Source organism: Candoia aspera, chromosome 4, assembly GCF_035149785.1.
Source record: "Candoia aspera isolate rCanAsp1 chromosome 4, rCanAsp1.hap2, whole genome shotgun sequence".
Classification (NCBI taxonomy): Eukaryota; Metazoa; Chordata; class Lepidosauria; order Squamata; family Boidae; genus Candoia; species Candoia aspera.
In genome coordinates, this window is record NC_086156.1 from 57,847,353 (window position 1) to 57,868,189 (window position 20,837).

The window sequence follows — 20,837 nt, forward strand, 5'->3', positions numbered from 1 at the left end:
TCTGGGCATACATGGTGGTTCAATTACTTCTTTGGGAGGACAGGCATTGAAACATACATAGAGAGCTTCATCATTATTACCAGCTCTTGCACTGAAATCCCCACCTATTAGAATATATGCACCAGGAAACTTATTCAGGCAAAGAATGAGGAAGACCCAACCTGGCTCCAGGTTTGGGTGACCTGTGAATGGGGATGGTGAGGAGGAAGATAGAAATTAATACACAGGAAGGAAGATTGGTCAAAGTCTAACAAAGCATTCTCATTGCTTTACAATTTGAACATGTAAGTTGGAAGCTATAAATAGACTAAGCACCCCTTATGTTTATTTTATAGATTTATTTTTTTAACTTGATGTACTGTTGTTGAGATATACACTGCTTAGAGTTGTTAGTCATTGGAGACGCTAATGAGAAAATAAATGAAATAAATAAGTGTTCTTTGTAATAGCTTAGTATGAATTACATCAATGATAGATTAGGATGGTTCAAGCCAGTATTTGTTTGATTTCAAAGTTACTGTGGCATCCAAACACAGTCACATCATCCTATAAATAGGAGCTGGGCCATCCTTGCTATTCCAAGTTTATTACAGTGTCCTTAGACAATTCACTATAGCTTAATTTTGCTAATGGATAATATGGCTAAATGAGTATATTCTATGTGCCTTGCAGAGTAATAAAAAGGTCATCTTGTATGGTCTTTATTCATGGCTAAAAAGAACAATTTCTAAAGAAATTGCTTCTGAATAAACAGTAAGGCAAAACTTTAGTTTTCATTCATTGAATCTGAGCAAAAGGGAGAACACTTAGGGCTGCCTATCTTCAAATCTACCACGTTTCTAATTATCCTGTATTAATTGCATATAGTATCTTGTGGGAACCATTCTCCAGAGTATTGCTTAAGCATGTTGTTAAAATATTCTTTTAAAGAAAAGTTATTTTAAACAGTCATTGCCAACTGAAGTGTCCAATCATCTGGAAAAAATAATTGGACTTTTCTGTTTCACTGCCTAGCGGTCATTAGCCTAAGAAGTGATAGTCACCTGCCATTAATGCCTTTCTATCTGTAATATACATACACACATACTTTTCGATGATGATGATGATGATGATGAAGACGACGACATGCCATCAAGTTGTCTTAGCAACCACATACTGTAGACAGATTTTCTCCATGATGATCTGTCCCTAACCTGGTCCTTTGGCTCTTCCAGTGGTACATTCATTGCTACTGTAACTGAGCCTATCCACCTTACTGTTGGTCGCCCTCTTCTCTTTCCTTCCACCTTTCCCAGCATTAAAGCCTTCTCCAGAGAGCTAGCATTTGCATAATGTGTCTGAAGCAGGCTAATTTGAGCCTGGTCATTTGTGCCTTAAGAGAGAATTCTGGGTTGATTTGTTTGATGATCCATTGGTTTGTTTTCTTGGCTGTCCATGGTAATCTCTGAAGACCTCTCCAAACCAAAGTTCAAAAGTGTCAATACTCTTTCTATCCTGCTTCTTCAAAGTCCAACTTTCACTTCCATAGAGTGTCACAGGGAAAACCATGACTTGCATGATTCTGATCTTTGTAGGTATGGGGACATTACGTCATTTGAATATCTTTTCCAACACCTTCCTGGCTGCTGTACAAAGTGTTAGACTGCGGTGTACTGTATTTCTTGACAGCTTGTTCCTTTACTGTTGATGGTTGATCCTAAAAGACAGAAGCTATCCACTATTTCAGTATCTTCACTGTCAGTTCTAAGACTGGTTGTTCTACCTGTTTTCATTAGTTTGGTCTTCTGTATATTTAATTTTAGCCCCATTTTTTCATTGTGACCCTTGACTTTTATTACTAGAGCTTGCAGAGCCTTTGCATTTTTGGCTGTCAGGGTAGTGTCATCACCACAGGTTACTGATGTTTTTTCCTCCAGTTTTAAAACCAAGCTCATCTTCTTCCAGTCCAGCTTCCCTTAATATATATTCAACATATAAGTTGAATAAATAAGTGGAGAATATACAGCCTTGTCTCATTCCTTTGCCAACTTGGAGCCAATCTGTTTCTTCATATACAAAATGTCATTGCAAAGATGGAGTTCCAGAGTTCTAGGCTGTGACAGGGACCTGCCATAATTGGCATCTTATCCAACTGGTTCTCAATCTAGCCCACAAGCTCCTCTTCCTCTCTGTTAGTCCAGCCCTTCTTGTCATCTTCTTTCTTTTTGGCCTCTTTTTGGCCTCTTTCTTCTATCCTTCTGCCCTGTTCTGCCACTGGCACAAAATATTTGAGCAATGGAAGAAAGAGAATGGAAAGAGTCCTCTTTCCCACTCAACTGTGCCCCATTTAGCTGTTTCCTGCCAGTCAGTTGAGCTATGGCAGACAAAGATTGTGAGGGTGAAACTGAGAATGAGAGAGGAGCTGGGTGTGGAGTTGGGAATATGATTCTGATTAAATGTTAATGAAAGGGGATGTGGATGAAATATATGTGCAAATGGGTGGTGTATATGTGAATAGATAATTTGTTTTTGTTTGTTAGATTTATATCTCACCTTTTCTCTAGGAGGTCAAGGCTGTGTACATAGTGTTTCCTCCTATCATTTCCCCCCCACCAATATTAAAGTAGGTTGGGAAGAAGGAATAAGGAAGAAAAGCCACAACCAAGACAAAGGTCAGATAAAAGAAATCTGAGTCTCAGCCAGATTTGTAACTCAAGTAAGCATCTCAGACAAGACCTTCCCCAATTCTCACAAAGATAAAGGGAGGGAGGGGGGAAGCTCATTCAGACTTGCAAGATTCTGTTTCTATAACCTTATAATAAAAGTAGTATAGCATGTGTGATTTTGGTTTTCTAGTCTGGTCTACCTTGGTGGGCTGAGAAAAAATGACTGGTCTCAAGTCACCCACGGTGCACCCATGTCCAAAGATGGATTTGAACTTGGTCTCTAGTCCAACACCTTAACCACTGTGCAACCATGATATGCATGACTGAATTATGTGGATGCACTGGCTTTGAGCAGAATGTAGTAGAGAACGTGGGGTTGAAAGAAAGAGGAGGAGGTTTCTCTTACTTGTGCCATCTTGACTCTTGTACTGACTTTGGTCTGTGAATGTATCTCATATTGAGTTACTAGTTTTCCAAAAACATTCTGAGTAACTTGGATGACACTGATGTTGCTAAAGTAATTTCCATATTCCTACTAACCCATTCCTCTAGGAATGGTCCTTTAGTCATCTCAGTGCCAGCTATTGCTCAGCTGTCATGGTTTGTATTTAACTGTTTCCATTTGCCGCAATGAAAGGATTCTGTATTTTTCTGAAACTAATTTCAATACAATGGCTGTGCTGCAGCTGACAAAGACACTATTGTACAAAGAAGTCACTGCTTCAAGTTCTTTAGAAACATTCTAGGTTTGTTACAACATCCAGAGGAGGGTGAGACATGAGTCAGGAGGAAAAAGGTCCTTCCCACTACAAATGACTTTAAAAAAAAAAAAAGGATTTGTGCACCCAGTTTAAGTACCGCTAGCATTATATTCTTCCATGATAATACTCACCTTAATCCAGGGTAGCACTGATGATACTTATTTTTCCATTCAGTTTGTTCTGGACAGTTTAAAACTAAATAAATTAACTGGCATAAATTATACTCTACAACTGAAATGCAGCATAAATGAAAGGAGATGGGAGGAAATTCATTCTTAAATTGGTGGCTGTTACTCATAAGTATATCCCATTAGAATCTGGGGAAAATAATCAATTTTCAGTGCAAAAACTGCTGTTCAAAAGGTACCAAAGAAAGCTGCAAAAACCTACCACACTCCACCTTCTTTCTTTTGCAGATACATATCATTTGTATCTATCGTTCCCCTGATCTGCCTTTATTTCATATTAACCTGAAATAACATTGCCTATACTCTTCTTTTAGATCTGGTGCTCTGAACAGACATACGTACACTGTAATGCATTCTGGAAGTCCCTTAAAAAGCAAAACCTTGCTATGCAACATGGCACATTAATATCCATAATCTCTAGTGGGAGGGTTAGTAAATGTTTCAAAAATGTTTTTACCAACACATTATAGCTTTGAAATGCTTTCCTTTATTTGCTGAAATTGCAAGGAGTTGAATTTGAGGAGCAAGTAATTGTTTCTGGAACACAGAATTCCCAATCTACTGAGTCCATAGAGTCAAGTTCACTAGCATTTATATAATGTTCCCTGAATCCTATGTTTAATATCAAAGGATTTCTACCATAGGACATTATCATCAGGTGGCTGGAGAGAGATCTTTTCAGGTGTGACACAAGACAGAATGCCGTTCCCATAGTTTATATAGTCCAGGTCTTCCAATATATACTCCAGCTGTTTTTAATCTGTAACTGTTTTCACTATTTGGGTTCTTTGCTTTTATTATTATCATTTGTTTTTATATTTTTGCTATTACTCTGTGAGATGAACTGAACAGCAACATATAATTATTTTATATAAATGCAGTAAGTTCAAGGGTTCTGAAATTATCATTTTTAAAAAGAAATGTAAGTCTCTTTTTCTATTATCATACCATTTATGTTCTAATTGGCACTGGATGTATTATTTTCTTGGCTGGTAGATGGCCATTAAATTCCTGGTCTTAAAAATAAATGGATGCTCATGTGAAGTGTTGCTATTTGAGAAATATAATCCATAATGTAATATTGTTTTTTAGTACTCTGGTTGGTGACACATTACACAGGTTTATTTTATTTTATTTTATTATTTTTAATGCAAACGTTAAAACTACACCGTTAACAATTAAAAACACCGTTAACAATTAAAAAAATTAAAATAAAAATAATAGGGGCTACAAATAAATAAGAGACAATATACAATAATGCATAACTAATTTGTGATTACTCTCCTCCCCTTGAAAATAATCATTCGTCTTCACTCCATAAAATACACATCATCACTGAGGACAAATGACTCTTAAAAGAATCTGAATTTTTAGCAAAGTAAATTTAATACTTCCTGTTGTTGTTGTAGTTGTAGTTGTTGTTAGTATAAGTTGCCCATACAAAGATGGCCACCACCAGAAAATGCTGGTAACTCTTTCTGTAAAACATAACAATTATCTGACATAATAGTTACAAAAATTGCACTTCTTACCTAAATTTTATAAGCATGTGTACCATTACCTCAGCTGTTGCAGATGCAAATGAACTAAACTCTTGATCTGTGTTTCTAAAATAGTCCTGCATAGTTTGTTGATCCACCAAGCTATATCAGAGGATATGTAGTCAGGGAGAAGCTTGACAAGTCCTCTCCTTCTGTAATCCAGGGCATTGGTGTCCTGGATCCCAGTTTTAAGGGGCCCCTTTCATATATGAAAGTGCCAGTGACATCAATGGCAGTAGCAACTGCCTGATGGAACTACCCTTTAACTTTCTCCCAATGAGCCAATGCTAGCAACTTTATGGAAATATAAGGTAGAACTTTCTAAATCTACCTACAGAGAGAGTGATGGTTGTTGTTGTTTATTCATCCAGTCACTTCCAACTCTTTGTGACTTCATGGACCAGCCCACGCCAGAGCTTCCTGTCGGTCGTCAACACCCCCAGCTCCCCCAAGGTTGAGTTTGTCACCTCTAGAATGTCATCCATCCATCTTGCCCTTGGTCGGCCCCTCTTCCTTTCCCCTTCCACTCTCCCTAGCATCAGCATCTTCTCCAGGGTGTCCTGTCTTCTCATTATGTGGCCAAAGTATTTCAGTTTTGCCTTTAATATCATACCCAAAAGTGAGCAGTCTGGCTTGATTTCCTGGAGGATCGACTGGTTTGATCATCTTGCAGTCCAAGGAGCTCTCAGAATTTTCCTCCAACACCACAGTTCCAAAGCATCGATCTTCCTTCTCTCAGCCTTCCTTATGGTCCAGCTCTTGCAGCCATATGTTACTACTGGGAATACCATTGCTTTAACTATGCGGACCTTTGTTGTCAGTGTGATGTCTCTGCTCTTAACTATTTTATTGAGATTTGTCATTGCTCTTCTCCCAAGGATTAAGCATCTTCTGATTTCCTGACTGCAGTCAGCATCTGCAGTAATCTTCGCACCTAGAAATACAAAGTCTTTCACTGCTTCTACGTTTTCTCCCTCTATTTGCCAGTTATCAATCAAGCTGGTTGCCATAATCTTGGTTTTTTTGAGGTTTAGCTGCAAGCCAGCTTTTGCACTTTCTTCTTTCACCTTCATCATAAGGCTCCTCAGTTCCTCTTCACTTTCAGCCATCAAAGTGGTATCATCTGCATATCTGAAATTGTTAATGTTTCTTCCAGCAATTTTAACTCCAGCCTTGGATTCCTCAAGCCCAGCATGTCGCATGATGTGTTCTGCGTACAAGTTGAATAGGTAGGGTGAGTGTATACAGCCCTGCCATACTCCTTTCCCAATCTTAAACCAGTCCGTTGTTCCATGGTCTGTTCTTACTGTTGCTGCTTGGTCATTACGCAGATTCTTCAGGAGGCATACAAGATGACTTGGTATTCCCATACCGCTAAGAACTTGCCACAATTTGTTATGGTCCACACAGTCAAAGGCTTTAGAATAGTCAATAAAACAGAAATAGATGTTTTTCTGAAACTCCCTGGCTTTTTCCATTATCCATCGGATATTGGCAATTTGGTCCCTAGTTCCTCTGCCTTTTCTAAACCCAGCTTGTACATCTGGCAATTCTCGCTCCATGAATTGCTGAAGTCTACCTTGCAGGATCTTGAGCATTACCTTACTGGCATGTGAAATGAGTGCCACTGTTCAATAGTTTGAACATTCTTTAGTGTTTCCCTTTTTTTGGTATGGGGATATAAGTGGATTTTTCACAATCTGATGGCCATTCTTGTGTTTTCCAAATTTGCTGGCATATAGCATGCATTACCTTGACAGCATCATCTTGCAAGATTTTGAACAGTTCAGCTGGGATGCCGTCGTCCCCTGCTGCCTTGTTATTAGCGATGCTTCTTAAGGCCCATTCAACCTCACTCTTCAGGATGTCTGGCTCTAGCTCACTGACCACACCATCAAACTATCCCCGATATTGTTATCCTTCCTATACAGGTTTTCTGTATATTCTTGCCACCTTTTCTTGATCTCTTCTTTCTCTGTTAGGTCCTTGCCATCTTTGTTTTTGATCATACCCATTTTGGCCTGGAATTTACCTCCAATGTTTCTAATTTTCTGGAAGAGGTCTCTTGTCCTTCCTATTCTATTGTCTTCTTCCACTTCCACACATTGCTTGTTTAAAAATAATTCCTTATCTCTTCTGGCTAACCTCTGGAATTTTGCATTTAATTGGGCATATCTCCCCCTATCACGGTTGCCTTTTGCTTTCCTTCTTTCTTGGGCTACTTCTAATGTCTCAGCAGACAGCCATTTTGCCTTCTTGGTTTTCTCTTTCTTTCGGATGTATTTTGTTGCCGCCTCCTGAACAACGTTGCGAACTTCTGTCCAGAGTTCTTCCGGGACCCTATCTACTAAGTCCAGTCCCTTAAATCTATTCTTCACCTCCACTGCATATTCCTTAGGAATATTAGTGAGCTCATATCTAGCTGATCTGTGGGTCTTCCCTAATCTCTTTAGTCTGATCCTAAATTGTGCAAGAAGAAGTTCGTGATCTGAACTACAGTCAGCTCCAGGTCTTGTTTTTACCGGCTGTATAGATGTCCGCCACCTTTGGCTGCAAAGGATGTAGTCAATCTGGTTTCGGTGTTGTCCATCTGGGGAAGTCCATGTATAAAGCCGTCTCTTAGGTTGTTGGAAGAGAGTGTTTGTTATGCAGAGTGAGTTGTCTTGGCAAAATCCTATCAGCCTATCTCCTGCTTTGTTTTGTTCTCCCAGGCCATGCTTACCTGTAATTCCAGGTGTCAATTGACTGCCCACCTTAGCATTCCAGTCTCCCATGATGAAAATAACATCTCTTTTAGGCGTGTTGTCCAGTAGGTGCTGCAGATCCTCATAGAACTGCTCTACTTCAGCTTCTTCAGCATCTGTGGTTGGGGCGTATATTTGGATCACTGTGATGTTAGATGGCTTGCCCTGAATTCGAATTGAGATCATTCTATCGTTTTTTGGATTGTATCCAAGCACTGCTTTAGCCACTTTACGATTAATTGTGAAGGCTACTCCATTTCTTCTGTGGTCCTCTTGTCCACAGTAGTAGATCTGGTGGTCACTTGATGTGAAGTGGCCCATTCCAGTCCATTTCAGTTCACTGATGCCCAAAATGTCTATCTTTAATCTTGACATCTCACCAATAACCACATCCAATTTGCCCTGGCTCATAGATCTTACATTCCAGGTTCCAATGGTGTGTTGATCCTTAGAACATTGGATTCACCATTCACCACCAGCACCGTCGGCCGCTAGCCGTCCTTTCGGCTTTGAGCTAGCTGCATCATCACGTCTGGGGCTAGTTGAACTCATCCTCTGTTCCTCCCCAGTAGCATTTTGACCATCTTCCAACTTGGAGGTCTCATCTTCCGATGGTACACCGACATATCTCTGGTTGTACTGATCCAATTAGTTTTCATGGCAAGAATACTGGGGTGGGTTGCCATTACCTTCCCCAGGGATCGCATTTAGTCTGACCTCTCTGTCATGACCTTCCCATCTTGGGTGGCCCTTCACGGTTTAGCTCATGGCGTCACTGAGGTGCTCAAGCTCCTGCACCACAACAAGATAACGATCCTTTGATGGACATGGTAGCAATAACAGCATTCCCTGCTTTTGGGCTCAGTTCTCATCAGTTACCTACAAAACTTTGCAGGCTTGCTGTCACATGGATGAAAGGCTGCACTGATCATGAAGTGTCCAGGCCTGTCTTTAGATTACATGCACACCTAAAACATCACTGTATACATAAAACATGGTTATATGAAAGGCTGTTTCCTTAGTCACTGTAGAGTTTTGCCAGTTCAATTGGTTTAGTTTAAAAAGTTACAATTGTATATTGAGGAATATTGATTTTAGTGAGAGAATATTTAAATTATCTTAATAGGTTTTAGAAACCACACATTTTTTTTAAAAGCTTATTTTATTTTTTCATTACTGAGTATACTGCACTATGGGGCCTATAGTGGCATGCTGTCAGAAAATATGGGTGCTGGCTTGCACCACAACCAGAGATACCATGCAGGCAGCTCAGCTGTAATCATGAGATATAAGAGTCCATGGTATGTGTGTGCCTATGGGATGGGCCACTAGGCCCTATAAAGATTCTCCTCAGTTTTATCAACAAGTTGTTCAAGGAGAGATTGAATTCAGATTGCTTGTGTGCCTTCCTGACTTCCTAACTTACCAGCAGATTAATAGTTATGAAAACACTCTTTTATTGCACCATTCAGTCAATAAATATATTGACATTAAAAAGCATTAACAACAGTAGTTTAGCACTAACATATATTTATTGCAGTTCACAGATTGCTCCATTCTGATTGATCTCTCAAGATCAACCATAAAGACATATGAAAATTAGTTGCTGTAATGGTGTTTGAAAAATAATTTGCATATGGCATCTTTTGCTATTTCTTACTAGATTTTAAGATCTTGCAAAAAAAAAAAAGATACTCATTAAACCATTTCTTCCTCCATGTCTCTTATAACAGAAACATCTGTTTCTTCTTGTTCAATCAAAGTGACAATCTCAAGAGTCCGAATTTTAAAGTAATGTCATTTAAAAGAACTTCTAGCAAGAATATGTTTCATTAGCACATCTAATTTGCACATTAAAGCAGAGTTCTTATGAGTCTCAGGAGGGTTGTGGTTGCATAGTTTAAATAAGCAAGTTAAGAATTTTATAAAATAATGCATGCAGAGGATAAAACTAGAAAAAATAATTATAAAATAAAACAAAATAGGAGGGGAAGGATTTTGAGTATAAATTTATGTCTGATACATGTTCCTCAGCTTCATCTATTTCATTAAAATTCTTTGTCTACATGTAACTAGAATTAATAATAGAAATACTTGCAGATTTGACATTTTCAGAACAGTACTGTTATTTCAGGATATTTTAACTAATTGAAAAAAAAGGGATCCTGAATAAGGTTCCAAAACTTATCTTCTACCACCTATAGACATGTCCCTATGTTTACAATAGCAACCACTCAAAAAGTCAAAATATTCACAAAAGTAGACAGTTGGGATGAAGATGGTCTAATCTTTGAGATGAAAATGGCATTTAGTCTATTTTCCTGGAGAAGAGAAAACAATATTATTTGCCCTTCTCTAGAAGTATTGCCAACTGTGATACATTTAATCTGTTGTACAGACTCTTCAAAACCTTACTCTGGTTTTCATTTATTAACCACACCACTGTATATTAAAGCGAATGACCTCAGAAATGTATTAGAAACTGTGTGTAACTTGCAGAGCTGAATTTGTGTGTGTGATTTCTATCTCTCCTAACTTTCACGGTAAGGACATTTCACAAAAAGTTATCAGGTCAGGTAGAAGAATAGTACTGTGCTGGAATGAGAACCTGTGAGACTCATGATCCATTCAAATACTGAGCTCAGTGGATGACAGAACCAGTCCTTCTCTTTAATCCTAACCTCCCAAGTGGAAGAAAGGCAGCAGTGGTGCCGGAGGAGGAGGAGGAGGAGGAGGAGGCATAGTTTACATACTGCATTAATCTTGTAATCTATGCTAAATGAATGGTTTGCTAGATTTATATGATTTCCTGGTCATGCGCAAATGAATGAAGACAGAGGATAGCTCTGATTTAGGATGGTCACAGAATTTGGGATTCAGAGAAAACCATGAATTTTGGACAGTTGTAGCACTAGTTGTTGCAGATTCATTTAATTTTCCATAATAAATGAATATATTATATGCATAATTACATCTGATTTAGCACTTTCTGAATATGCTGTAAAACCTGTATCACACCATCCCAGTGGATTAAAAATAGTACATTAGAACCAAACTGAATAAACCACTTTGTTTCCTTTTCCCCCTCCCATTTGTCCTTCTAGGGGCAGGACTCTGTGATGGGCAGTGGCATGAGGTTCGATTCTTAGCAAAAGAAAATTTTGCAGTTCTCACTATTGACGGTGATGAAGCCTCTTCTGTTCGGAGTACCAGTCCTCTGAAAGTTTTGACAGGAGAAAAATATCTGTTTGGAGGTAAAATATCTTTCAGATTACTTTCTTGGAGAACAGTATTTTTGAAAACAATTTTTAGTAGCCTGGGAGAAGGATTTTTCTTTGGGTACAGTGAGTAAGATCACCCTATTCGTGTCAAATAATGTTCAGCTTCAGAGATTAATTTCTAATGGAAGAGAACATCTGTAGCTCAGGGCTGAACTGTGGAGTCCTTGGTGCTCTCTGAGCTTGCTGGTTTGCTTGCAGACATTTCATTACCCAACTAGGTAACATTGTCAGTGCCCTGATATGCTGCACAGTGCACAGATGAGCACGGATGATGTTACCTGGTCGGGTGATGAAACCTCTGCAAGCAAACCAGCAAGCTCAGAGAGCACCAAGGACTTCACAATTAATTTCTAATTCAAACAACACTTCTTTTGTAAAATGGAGACATTGTATCTTAAGTTGCATTCTCATGGCTTACTGAGCTGAATATTCATCAGTTTGGAATTTCACTTTGGCTTTTTTTTATATGGGAAACTGAAAACAGTTTGTGTGCCAATGTAATTTCTCTGAGCCATTTCAAAGGAAACAGTTTCCCATGCTTGAAGTTCCCCAAGAAATCGTAGAGAGGCTGTTTCAGAGAAGTTGTGAACCCTGTGCATGATTGAAGAAAAAAGAGCATTGCAAATTCCAGTATCTTCCTCATTTTCCCTTTTTAAAAAATGGATCAGAATTCCACTCCATTTTGTGCTACCATTTTTTCCCCTAAAGGTAATGTTTGAAATACTTATTTTGAGAGAAAATATAGTCAAAATATGTATTGATATGAAAATTTTCATGTGGATTTGATTTAAATCACCAAGTTGTGTGGAAACAGGATTAAATAGTTTTGTGAAATGACTGAAACCATAATTAAATATACTTGTCTATCCTGTTTAATTGGAAAAGCTACAGAATTTGTCAGGGCATACCTCTTTAGAACCAGCCTGAGAAACAGCCTTGGCTCCTTCAGGTACACCAAAATTTGAAAAATAAACCTCTAGAAGTTGACTCAGTTCTAAACACAAGGTGTGATGTAAATGTTCATTAAACCTACAAATGCTAATTTGCTTTTCCAGGCTTACAGTGCTCAAACTTCCATACGTTTTAGCAGAATTTAAATAGATAAGGCATTATAGGATCTTTTAGACCTTGTATTCTGTCAAAGTACATATATTTTTGTCCTTTTAATAGTTCTTTTTTCAAATTGTAACCTGCTGCTATTAGGGTTGTCCTGTGCATTATTTTTGTCAAATTATATCACCTCTGTCTTATGCATACAGGCAGAATACCCTAAAATAAATTAGATAATTTGTGTTACAAGGCAATTGTGGCTTAGTTTTACTTAAAATTTAATAAATGTTTATATTTTTATATTCATTTTCTACAAAGAATACTGTGGATTGGTTTCAGTTGATACCTGCTCCACATAGTGCTTAATCTCTAAATATCCCTCCCTTCTAGTGTTTATGTACCACTCAGGACAGCTAACAATTAAAACATTTGCAAAATAAATTCATTTTAAAAATATACAGGGAGACTATATAATAAAAAGAATCATTGGTAGAATAGGCATCAAACAAAATCTGCACCCTCTCTTTCCTAATGCTTTCCTAAATATGGTTTTAATCAGTCAGAGAAAGACCATCTGCAAAAGTGCCAGACTAGCTTGTTGAGACAGTGTGTTCCATAAATTACATGGTATCATAGAGAAAGCTTGCTTTTTATTCTACTAGCCATCAGTTTTGCCCCCATCACAGCTGGGATACAGAGTAGGGCTGTCTATTGAAATTTAGAGTGCAGCACTAGAAAAGTCTCAGTTAAAGTCTCAGCACTGAGTCATGCCATCTATGATCTCAATTTACAAAAGAGTACATCTACCAAGACTTAGATATTTTAAAAAGACAGTAAGGGGAGTCATTGCTGATCTCAGCTACGCCATCCACCCCATCAGGTGTTTGATCTGAAAGATCAAAAAAGCGATGGATATGCAGAGGGTAAGCTGTCAGCAAATGTTATCATCATTACTGATAATGGGGACTTATTGAAGCCTCACCCTTTTTGATTTTGTGTAGCTTTCTTGAGTCAACAAGGGTCAGTCTTAATTATGGTTTTAAACAAGCATTTTTTTAATCTTTGAAGGGAATAAAGAGAAAGGATATCCAGAACTAAAACTAAAATATAATTAGAGTAAATGCTTAAAACCTTAATGAAAAGATAAGACCAGCAAGTCAAAGAAGATTGACCCCCACCTTTCCCTTTCCTTCCTGGAACAATAGAATGGAGTATTGGACAGCTATTCAACTGCTTCAAGCGAATCTCTTCAGCAGGTCCTCCAGTTAAGTTCTTTGTTTCAATGACTGTAGATAACTAGTTCTATATTGGGCTTGAAAACAAATCCTCCATGTTGGATTTCATGGACATTGTGGGACTTGCCTTGAGTTGAAAGAATGGATACAGAGAGTCATCTTATAGAAAAGCAACTTGGTTATACAGCTCTTGGCTTTGGTGGGGTGCATTTAAAAAAAGAACAGTATTAATGATTACCACCAGCTCTTGTTACCCATCAGCTCCCTTCCTTCTTTCCCTGTTGCAGCTCAATTCATCCACTCAGTGAACTTCAGAGTTACTAAAATGAGGATTGATAATAGTATTTTTTTAAGAAAATGTTATTATCAAGAGTATTTAAAAGGACACAAGATGTTTTGCCAGTTTTTAAATTGCGTATTCAAAAGAGATTTTGTACAAATGGAAATATATTCCTACGTTAAGTTGGATACTTTCTGATTTTAACAACCTTCTGATGAGTCATCAAGGAGGCAAGTTACTTCACTGGTAACTGGGAAATTTGCAGTTAGTTGTTTATATAATGGTATCTTATAATTTCATATTCTTGATAACAGTATCAGATGTAGCAAAAAGTTTCCCAATATTGTGGAAAGAAAGGAAAGAAAAGCTCAGTATTTTATCATTCAGTGCATGATATTTGTTACTTATAGAATTAGAAATGAAACAGAAGCATATCAATGCTTAGAATAAGGAATAATTGATTATGATAAATCAATTAAATCCACAACATTTTGTGGTTGGTTTCAATTCAATCCTCTTTGAGGTTTTATTTTATTTTGTTGTTGTTTTGAGTTGTTTTGTTTTTTGGAGTTTTGTTTTTGTATTCTATGGATACATCAGAACAGATGAGCACTTACATAGGCATCTGGTAAAGCTACAGTGATATCACCTACTTTTTGGTATTAGATTGGCTCCTTTACTGTTGGCCTTCTAGACAGCATACATCTGACCTTTTCTGGAGAGCCTTCAGGGATTGATTTTCACTTTCTGCAATTTTTTGGTAACCTTGTAATGTTGTTTATTGCTTGTAATTATATTTTCTTTTCTTGTTTGTGTTATGTTTTGAGTCTTACCATGGATGTTTTATTTGTATTATATGCTTCTGCTGTTGTTAGCTACCAGAAGACTGTCAGGATTCAGCTGCATACAAATTTAAATAATAATGTTATTAATGATGATAATGATATCATCATGTACTGTAAGTGATATAAGTTATGTATTTACATCAGTTAGGTCATGACACAAATGACGTACAGTATAGAACTCATGTCATTTGTATGATGACATCAGGATCAGTGATGAAATTTGCCCCCTCTTATCACTCATGTGGACACCAATGGACACTGACTACATTATTGAATGGTGGAAATACCCACATGACCCAACCCATAGAAACCATGCTCAGGAGAGAGGATTTGCAACCACAGGATGCCTCAAAAAGAGAATAGGAGTCATTTCTGATAGTGATACAAGATAAACGTTTATCTGTGTTTAGAATCCTGATGGAGGCAAGTATCTTATGGATTTTAGTGGGATATTTCTGTAGGTGTTTTATTTCTGTAAATTTGGTGTGATTTTTAACCAACCAAATGACAGGTAGGGGTTTCCCCCCATCCTTTCAGAAAGTCTGAGCCTGTTTTTTTGTTTTCTTTGTTTGCTTGTTTCCCACACAGTTTGGCTTGAATTTAAAAGAAAAAGGGGGGAAAATATAATTTCTACCCTAGCAAGCTAAAAAAATGTCAAGGTTGTAAAGATGTCTCTGCCTGAATCAGAAATGTTCTTTTTAAAATCATTTCAAGGTTACTTTCATTTCAGTGCATTTAGTTCATTTTCATTTTATTATCTCTCATCCATAGAACTATTAAAACACATAAGGAAATTAGTTTTTAAATAGTCTTACAGAAAACTAATATGCACTTCATTAAGGATAAATTCAAATTCTCTCAGCAGTTATGGCAAACTCTTCTGAGAAACTTGTATCTTTGTGGCAGGGAGGATAATGAAAAGCACTCCTCCATGGCCAGTGCTTGTCATTCTGAAATACTGGCAGCTTAAGAGTGATCCATTGCAAAATAGAAGCTTTATGTGCAGTTTTGACGTTTTGGTAATCCAGTATTCCACATCTACCTTCCAAATGCAGTCTGGTAGTGACTTAATACAGAGCCCATTATATACAGTATATATACACGTATACGTACACGCACACGTACATAGACATAAACACACATACGTACACATAGACTCACATACAAACATGTACACACATAAATACAGAGATACAGGTTGTACCTAAAGTCTAGCACCATAGGCCAATCACAGTATGTTTTATTAATTAATATTTTCACTGTACTTAGGAATGTTCAAAGGTCATGGATCAAATGAGTAAGGAAGTGTTTAGAAGAAAATGGCAACCAATTTGAACATTTAATGTAATTTATATAATAAATTGTCTGTGGGGGCTGATTTTGGTGCATATATGCCTTTCCTAACCCACGGCTTAGAGCAGTTGAACTTAGTTTGTATGCTGTTTGTTTGATTAATTGGTTGATTTAATGCAATTGTTAAATGTCTTATAACTTAGATTTCTCTAAATATTTATAGTGCAAATAAATGTTTGTCTGGTATTTGCAGACAGCAGTCATGAACTATATGTCTATATCTTGAATATAACCTATTCTGACTGTTACTTGGAGAGTTAGAATTGATTTTATAGGCCATTCCAGGATTTTATCAGCCTCCATTTCCTTAGGTTCAGCTTTTTCAGTTAATAACACAAGTAATATGTCTGCCATAGAACTGCAAGCATACACTTAATATAGAGTGGATGCCGATAAAAGAATGACAATCAACCAACACCAATCAGCATTTATTTATGGTCCAAGACCAAATACAATAAAAAGACCAGCATACAATACAATAACTATAAAAAGGAATTTTAAAAATTGCAAGAAAATCTTAAAACAATTAGCAGCCAACAATGATGGAGGAGCGAGATGGCTTCTAACAGTTATAGCTATTGATAAGAATTTTGCAACCTTCTTAGAGGTTTCTGAAGAGTGGTCACCCAGGAGAAGGGTAATGGCCTCCTGGTTGCAATGGCAATTAGAATGGTTAACAAGTGGAAGTATTAAACCTGATTGCCATTAGGCGTAGAAGAGACATTTTAATGGCACATGTGAGACAGAGTCTGTCTTGGAGTCTGAACAGAAACAAGTTCAGCTTTCATATGGAAGACTTACAGTATACAGTATATCTACCAGCTGTTGTCTTAATAGGTAATGCTCCAATAGCTAATGTAGAAGTTGAATAATAGTGGCGCAAGGATACAGCCTTGCTTTACTCCTGTCAGCCTTCCCAGGTAGATCAGACCGGAAACACAACCCGATGAGCTAATTCTACTTTATTGTAAGGCTGCATTAACAGAATCTTGCAAGTCTGAAAGTAAAAATCTCCTGCTGTCTCTTTTTACAGCCTGATAAGTTAGGGAGGATCCTTTCTGAGTTTCTTTCTCTCATCTTATGCAGCTGCAGGCTCCCCCACCCTTTATCTGATCATTCCCTAGGCAGCATCTCTTCCCCCCATCTCCCAAGGTCATTCCTGCATACCATTACAACACCTTTGCAAGTGAAAATGGGTTTTGTGAGGTCACCAGGGATATTACCCTTTAGCTGAGTGGTTGTGTTGTGGTGTAATAACATTATTAGCGTAGGAAGATGCCAGTGTATCATTGTAGTGGCTAATTTCCTCCAGAGTCATTCTTGTGGAATGGAATCAAAGGTCACCTTCAGTCTATAAAGGCTACATAGAGGGCATCTTTGGGCTAACTAATATTTCTCAGCTTAGTAATGTAGCATAATCCACAGTTAAATGTTCAGCCTGGAAGCTGGCTTGCTCTGGGACCAAAATATTTTCAGAGGTTTGTAATATAGAAATCTAGTATATATTTTACTGGTTACAGATAAAAGGCTAATTAGTCGATAATTTGCAGGGTCATATTTATCACCTTTCCTGTAAATTGGGATAATAATAGAGTGAAGTCATTATTTAGGGAGTCATAAGGAATTATTTGTGGCTGTGAAGAGGGGAGTATTGACATTGTTTTCAGTTTTAAGCATGCTGGGGGCATAGTTGCTTTTGCTGGAATGCAAAAGTAGAGCCCCTTAATGAAAATGAGTGCTTTCCTCTTGAGCAATATTAATGCTAAATATTAATCCATATATTAAAACTTGTTCATTAAAATTGCTGCATGCTACTACTAACTTTTTATCTGCCTAATGAACATATATTTTATGACCTAAACATAGAAACAGAAAAGGGTCTAAAGTCAAAATACTGCATAACCAATAGCTATTCTGAAGGCTTTTTGTGGCTGTTCAGAGATCCCTTTGAGTGGAAAAGTAAGATAAAAATGTGAAACTTAATGATAACATTCTCCCATGGATAATTTTCTTCATCTAAATAGCTCCTTTGGACTTTATTGTGTCTATTTTTAGCAGACTTTGGTCATACTTTTTATAGCCTGCTCCAAAGAAAGCTGTATAAATGTCATATTTAAAATATTAGAAAGTTTCCCTGCTGGACAACTTTGGGAAACAAGCCTCAGTACCTGGAGTGTGGCATCTTGATGTCTGTGTAGTATACACTAAGCAACTTCCAGACTCTATTGCAGCTTGCCCCATTCTTTGTGAATATCTCTTGTAGACCTGATAGGTGGTTGTGGCTGTTCACTGTATCAAATGCTTGGGAGTCAATTGATTCCAACAGAGATCTTTAAAATACTTCTCTCTCTCTTGTGATGTAATTACCCAGCACTTATCTGAGCCAAGGCTTGAGCCTCAGCATCTGTTTTGTGTTTTAGAGGCCTGCTCTGCAAAATGTGAAGTGGGATACAAACACCTTACAGGCATATTAAGGTATATTCTGCTAAAGTAAAATCTCATAACTTCAGACTCTGTTTGCACGTCTCCTTGAAATTCCAATTCTTCAGAGATGTAGCAGGATGTACCTTCATAGCTAGAAACACATGAGAACATTTTAAACTCCTAAGCTCCATCTGTGGTTCACCCAACAAATCCTGATTGCTTATTTCTTTGTTATTGCATAAGCCTCTACAGCCTGGGATTCTCAGTAAAACAATAAATGATAGGTCACTGAGGGTTTAATATACGTGAACTTTTTGGTGCCTTCTTAGGATACAAATATAAAACAACTGTCATTGTATTAAGGTCTTCAAGTTAACTCATTGGATGACTTTGAGTGCCATTATCTATTTTTTCAGTCCAACCTAGCTCACAGGGTTGATCAGTGTGATGAAAAAAATGAGTGGAGACCCCATGAGTATTGCCTTAAGCTCTTCCAGAAAAGATGGAATACAACTGTACTAAATAAAAAAAAGTGTAAGTTGTCTCCACACCCCACACTTTATGGCATTTTAGTGTAACTAAAGTATATCAGTGCAGTTTACAGACTGATGGGAACTCAAGTACTGTACCCTCAAAATGTTAATGGAAAGAAAAAAAAGGGAGAGGAGGCAAATTCAAGTTAATCTGAGATGTTGAGCCTTCACTGTAATGTTGTAGCTAGAATTCAGCTAGAAATTCTGATAGCACTGTCAGGTTCAGATGTATTAATTTCCAATTCTTTTAATCATTTTATCACCTTTGTATTATCACAGTTAGCTAGAAAGAGGACTGTTGCTAATGGTTTTCTAAGTTAAACCATAGATCTCTTCCCTGTTTTGTGTACTGCCATAACATTACTTCCCTCCACACTTTAATTTGGAAGACCATTTTTGTTCTAGATAGAATCTTGGTACATGTGTATGAAATAAGTCTTTCAAATGTGTCCAGCAATTTATATTTGACCTAAGATGAATTGTACAGCAGAATCTATTGTTGTTAATTATGCCGGTGAGCTGGCATTTGCAGGTCTAATACATAACTCAGAGCCAGAAAGCAATTCTTTATTATTTGTATATGTGAAGGTACTCTTACTGTCTTTCTCTCTTGTGCTTCAAATGGTTTTCCAGACTTTAAATAGGGGGGAAAGGCTGTGCATTAAGTTCTTTGAATTATAAAAATTGGTCTGTGTCTCCACAGATTGAATAACTTTGTATATTGATGGGATAGACATATATCAATATAAGTATTTATTATCCTAAGCAATCCCCCCCCTCATTTAATTCACTTTTCTTCTTCCAAGAACTAAGGCTTTAAAACAAGTGGGCCTCTTCCCAGTGAGGCCTCTAGAGAACTGTTTGCTTTTACTGCGTTTGCAGTTGTGTGCAACTGCAAACGCAGTAAAAAAAAAAAAGAGCAAGAACTTCAGAGCAAAAATGAGTCCATTAACCTCAATAGCAACTGTTGGATATTTAGACGTGGGAGCTTTTACAAAGCTTTTTATGCTTGCACTAACCATTCCTTTGTCTGCCCATTTGTCATGGGAACAACACTGAGAGTGAGTTCTACAGATGTCTGTGTTTAGTCCTGCTTATCCTGATTATTCCATGTTGGTTTTTAGGTTTGAAAATAGTTTAATTGACTGGGGAGGGCAATGGCAGACCACCCTGCTATAGTCTGCCAAGAAAACGTTGCGAAAGCAGCGTCCCCCCAAAAAGGGTAAGACATGACAAGGGGACCTTTCACCTTTCACACAGATATTGCTCTTCTGCCAGGATTTATTATTTTTTAATCATGATCACGTGTATACTTTTTTGAAAGTTGTACTGAATACAGAGAGTCTTAAAAACATGTTTGGAATTACAGAGCATAATTAACTGTTAGTTATATTTGTAATTCACTCCAGTCATTAAAACCCTGGATGGTATTTATATTATTTGTTGTTTATTCAATTTATAAAGCTGCCCAACTCAACATTGTCTCTGAGTGCTGTATAGCTAAAGTATCTAAAATACAGTACAAAATAAATAGAAGAATGGACCTAAATATGACAGGGAGAACTACATAGCATAGTCAAAGCAAACAGTGCACACCAAATGGGCACATCATCAACCTATTCCAAAGCCTGGGAGTGGGGAATGAGTTTTTAATGAGACCTGCCAAGTCAGAGAAGTCTGAATCTCTGGGGAGATGCTATACCAAACAGAAGATACCACAAAACAGAAAGTGTACTTCCTAGGTCCCATCAGGTGATATTGCTTAATGGGGAGGACAAAACACACCTGCTCTGTCAGATTTTAAAAGAGGGCAGAAATTATGGGAGAGAGGTGGTCTCTCAGATAGGTAGGCCCAATGCCATGAAGAGCTTTATAAGTGATAACTAGCAGGTGATAACTGGAAGCTCATGTTGCAGAGGTTCATATGGGTGTACTGAGATGAACTGTATATTCAATC

General features: G+C 37.5%; 1 protein-coding gene across 1 annotated transcript in view; it reads left to right on the forward strand.

The window, feature by feature from the left end:
- The window catches only part of CNTNAP2 (contactin associated protein 2), a 1,282,126-nt gene that overhangs the window by 716,106 nt on the left and 545,183 nt on the right, over positions 1–20,837 (forward strand). Inside the window, exon 9 of the mRNA XM_063304201.1 lies at positions 10,984–11,133. Within this exon, the coding sequence (XP_063160271.1) occupies positions 10,984–11,133 (150 nt within the window). The remainder of the gene's footprint in view (positions 1–10,983; positions 11,134–20,837) is intronic.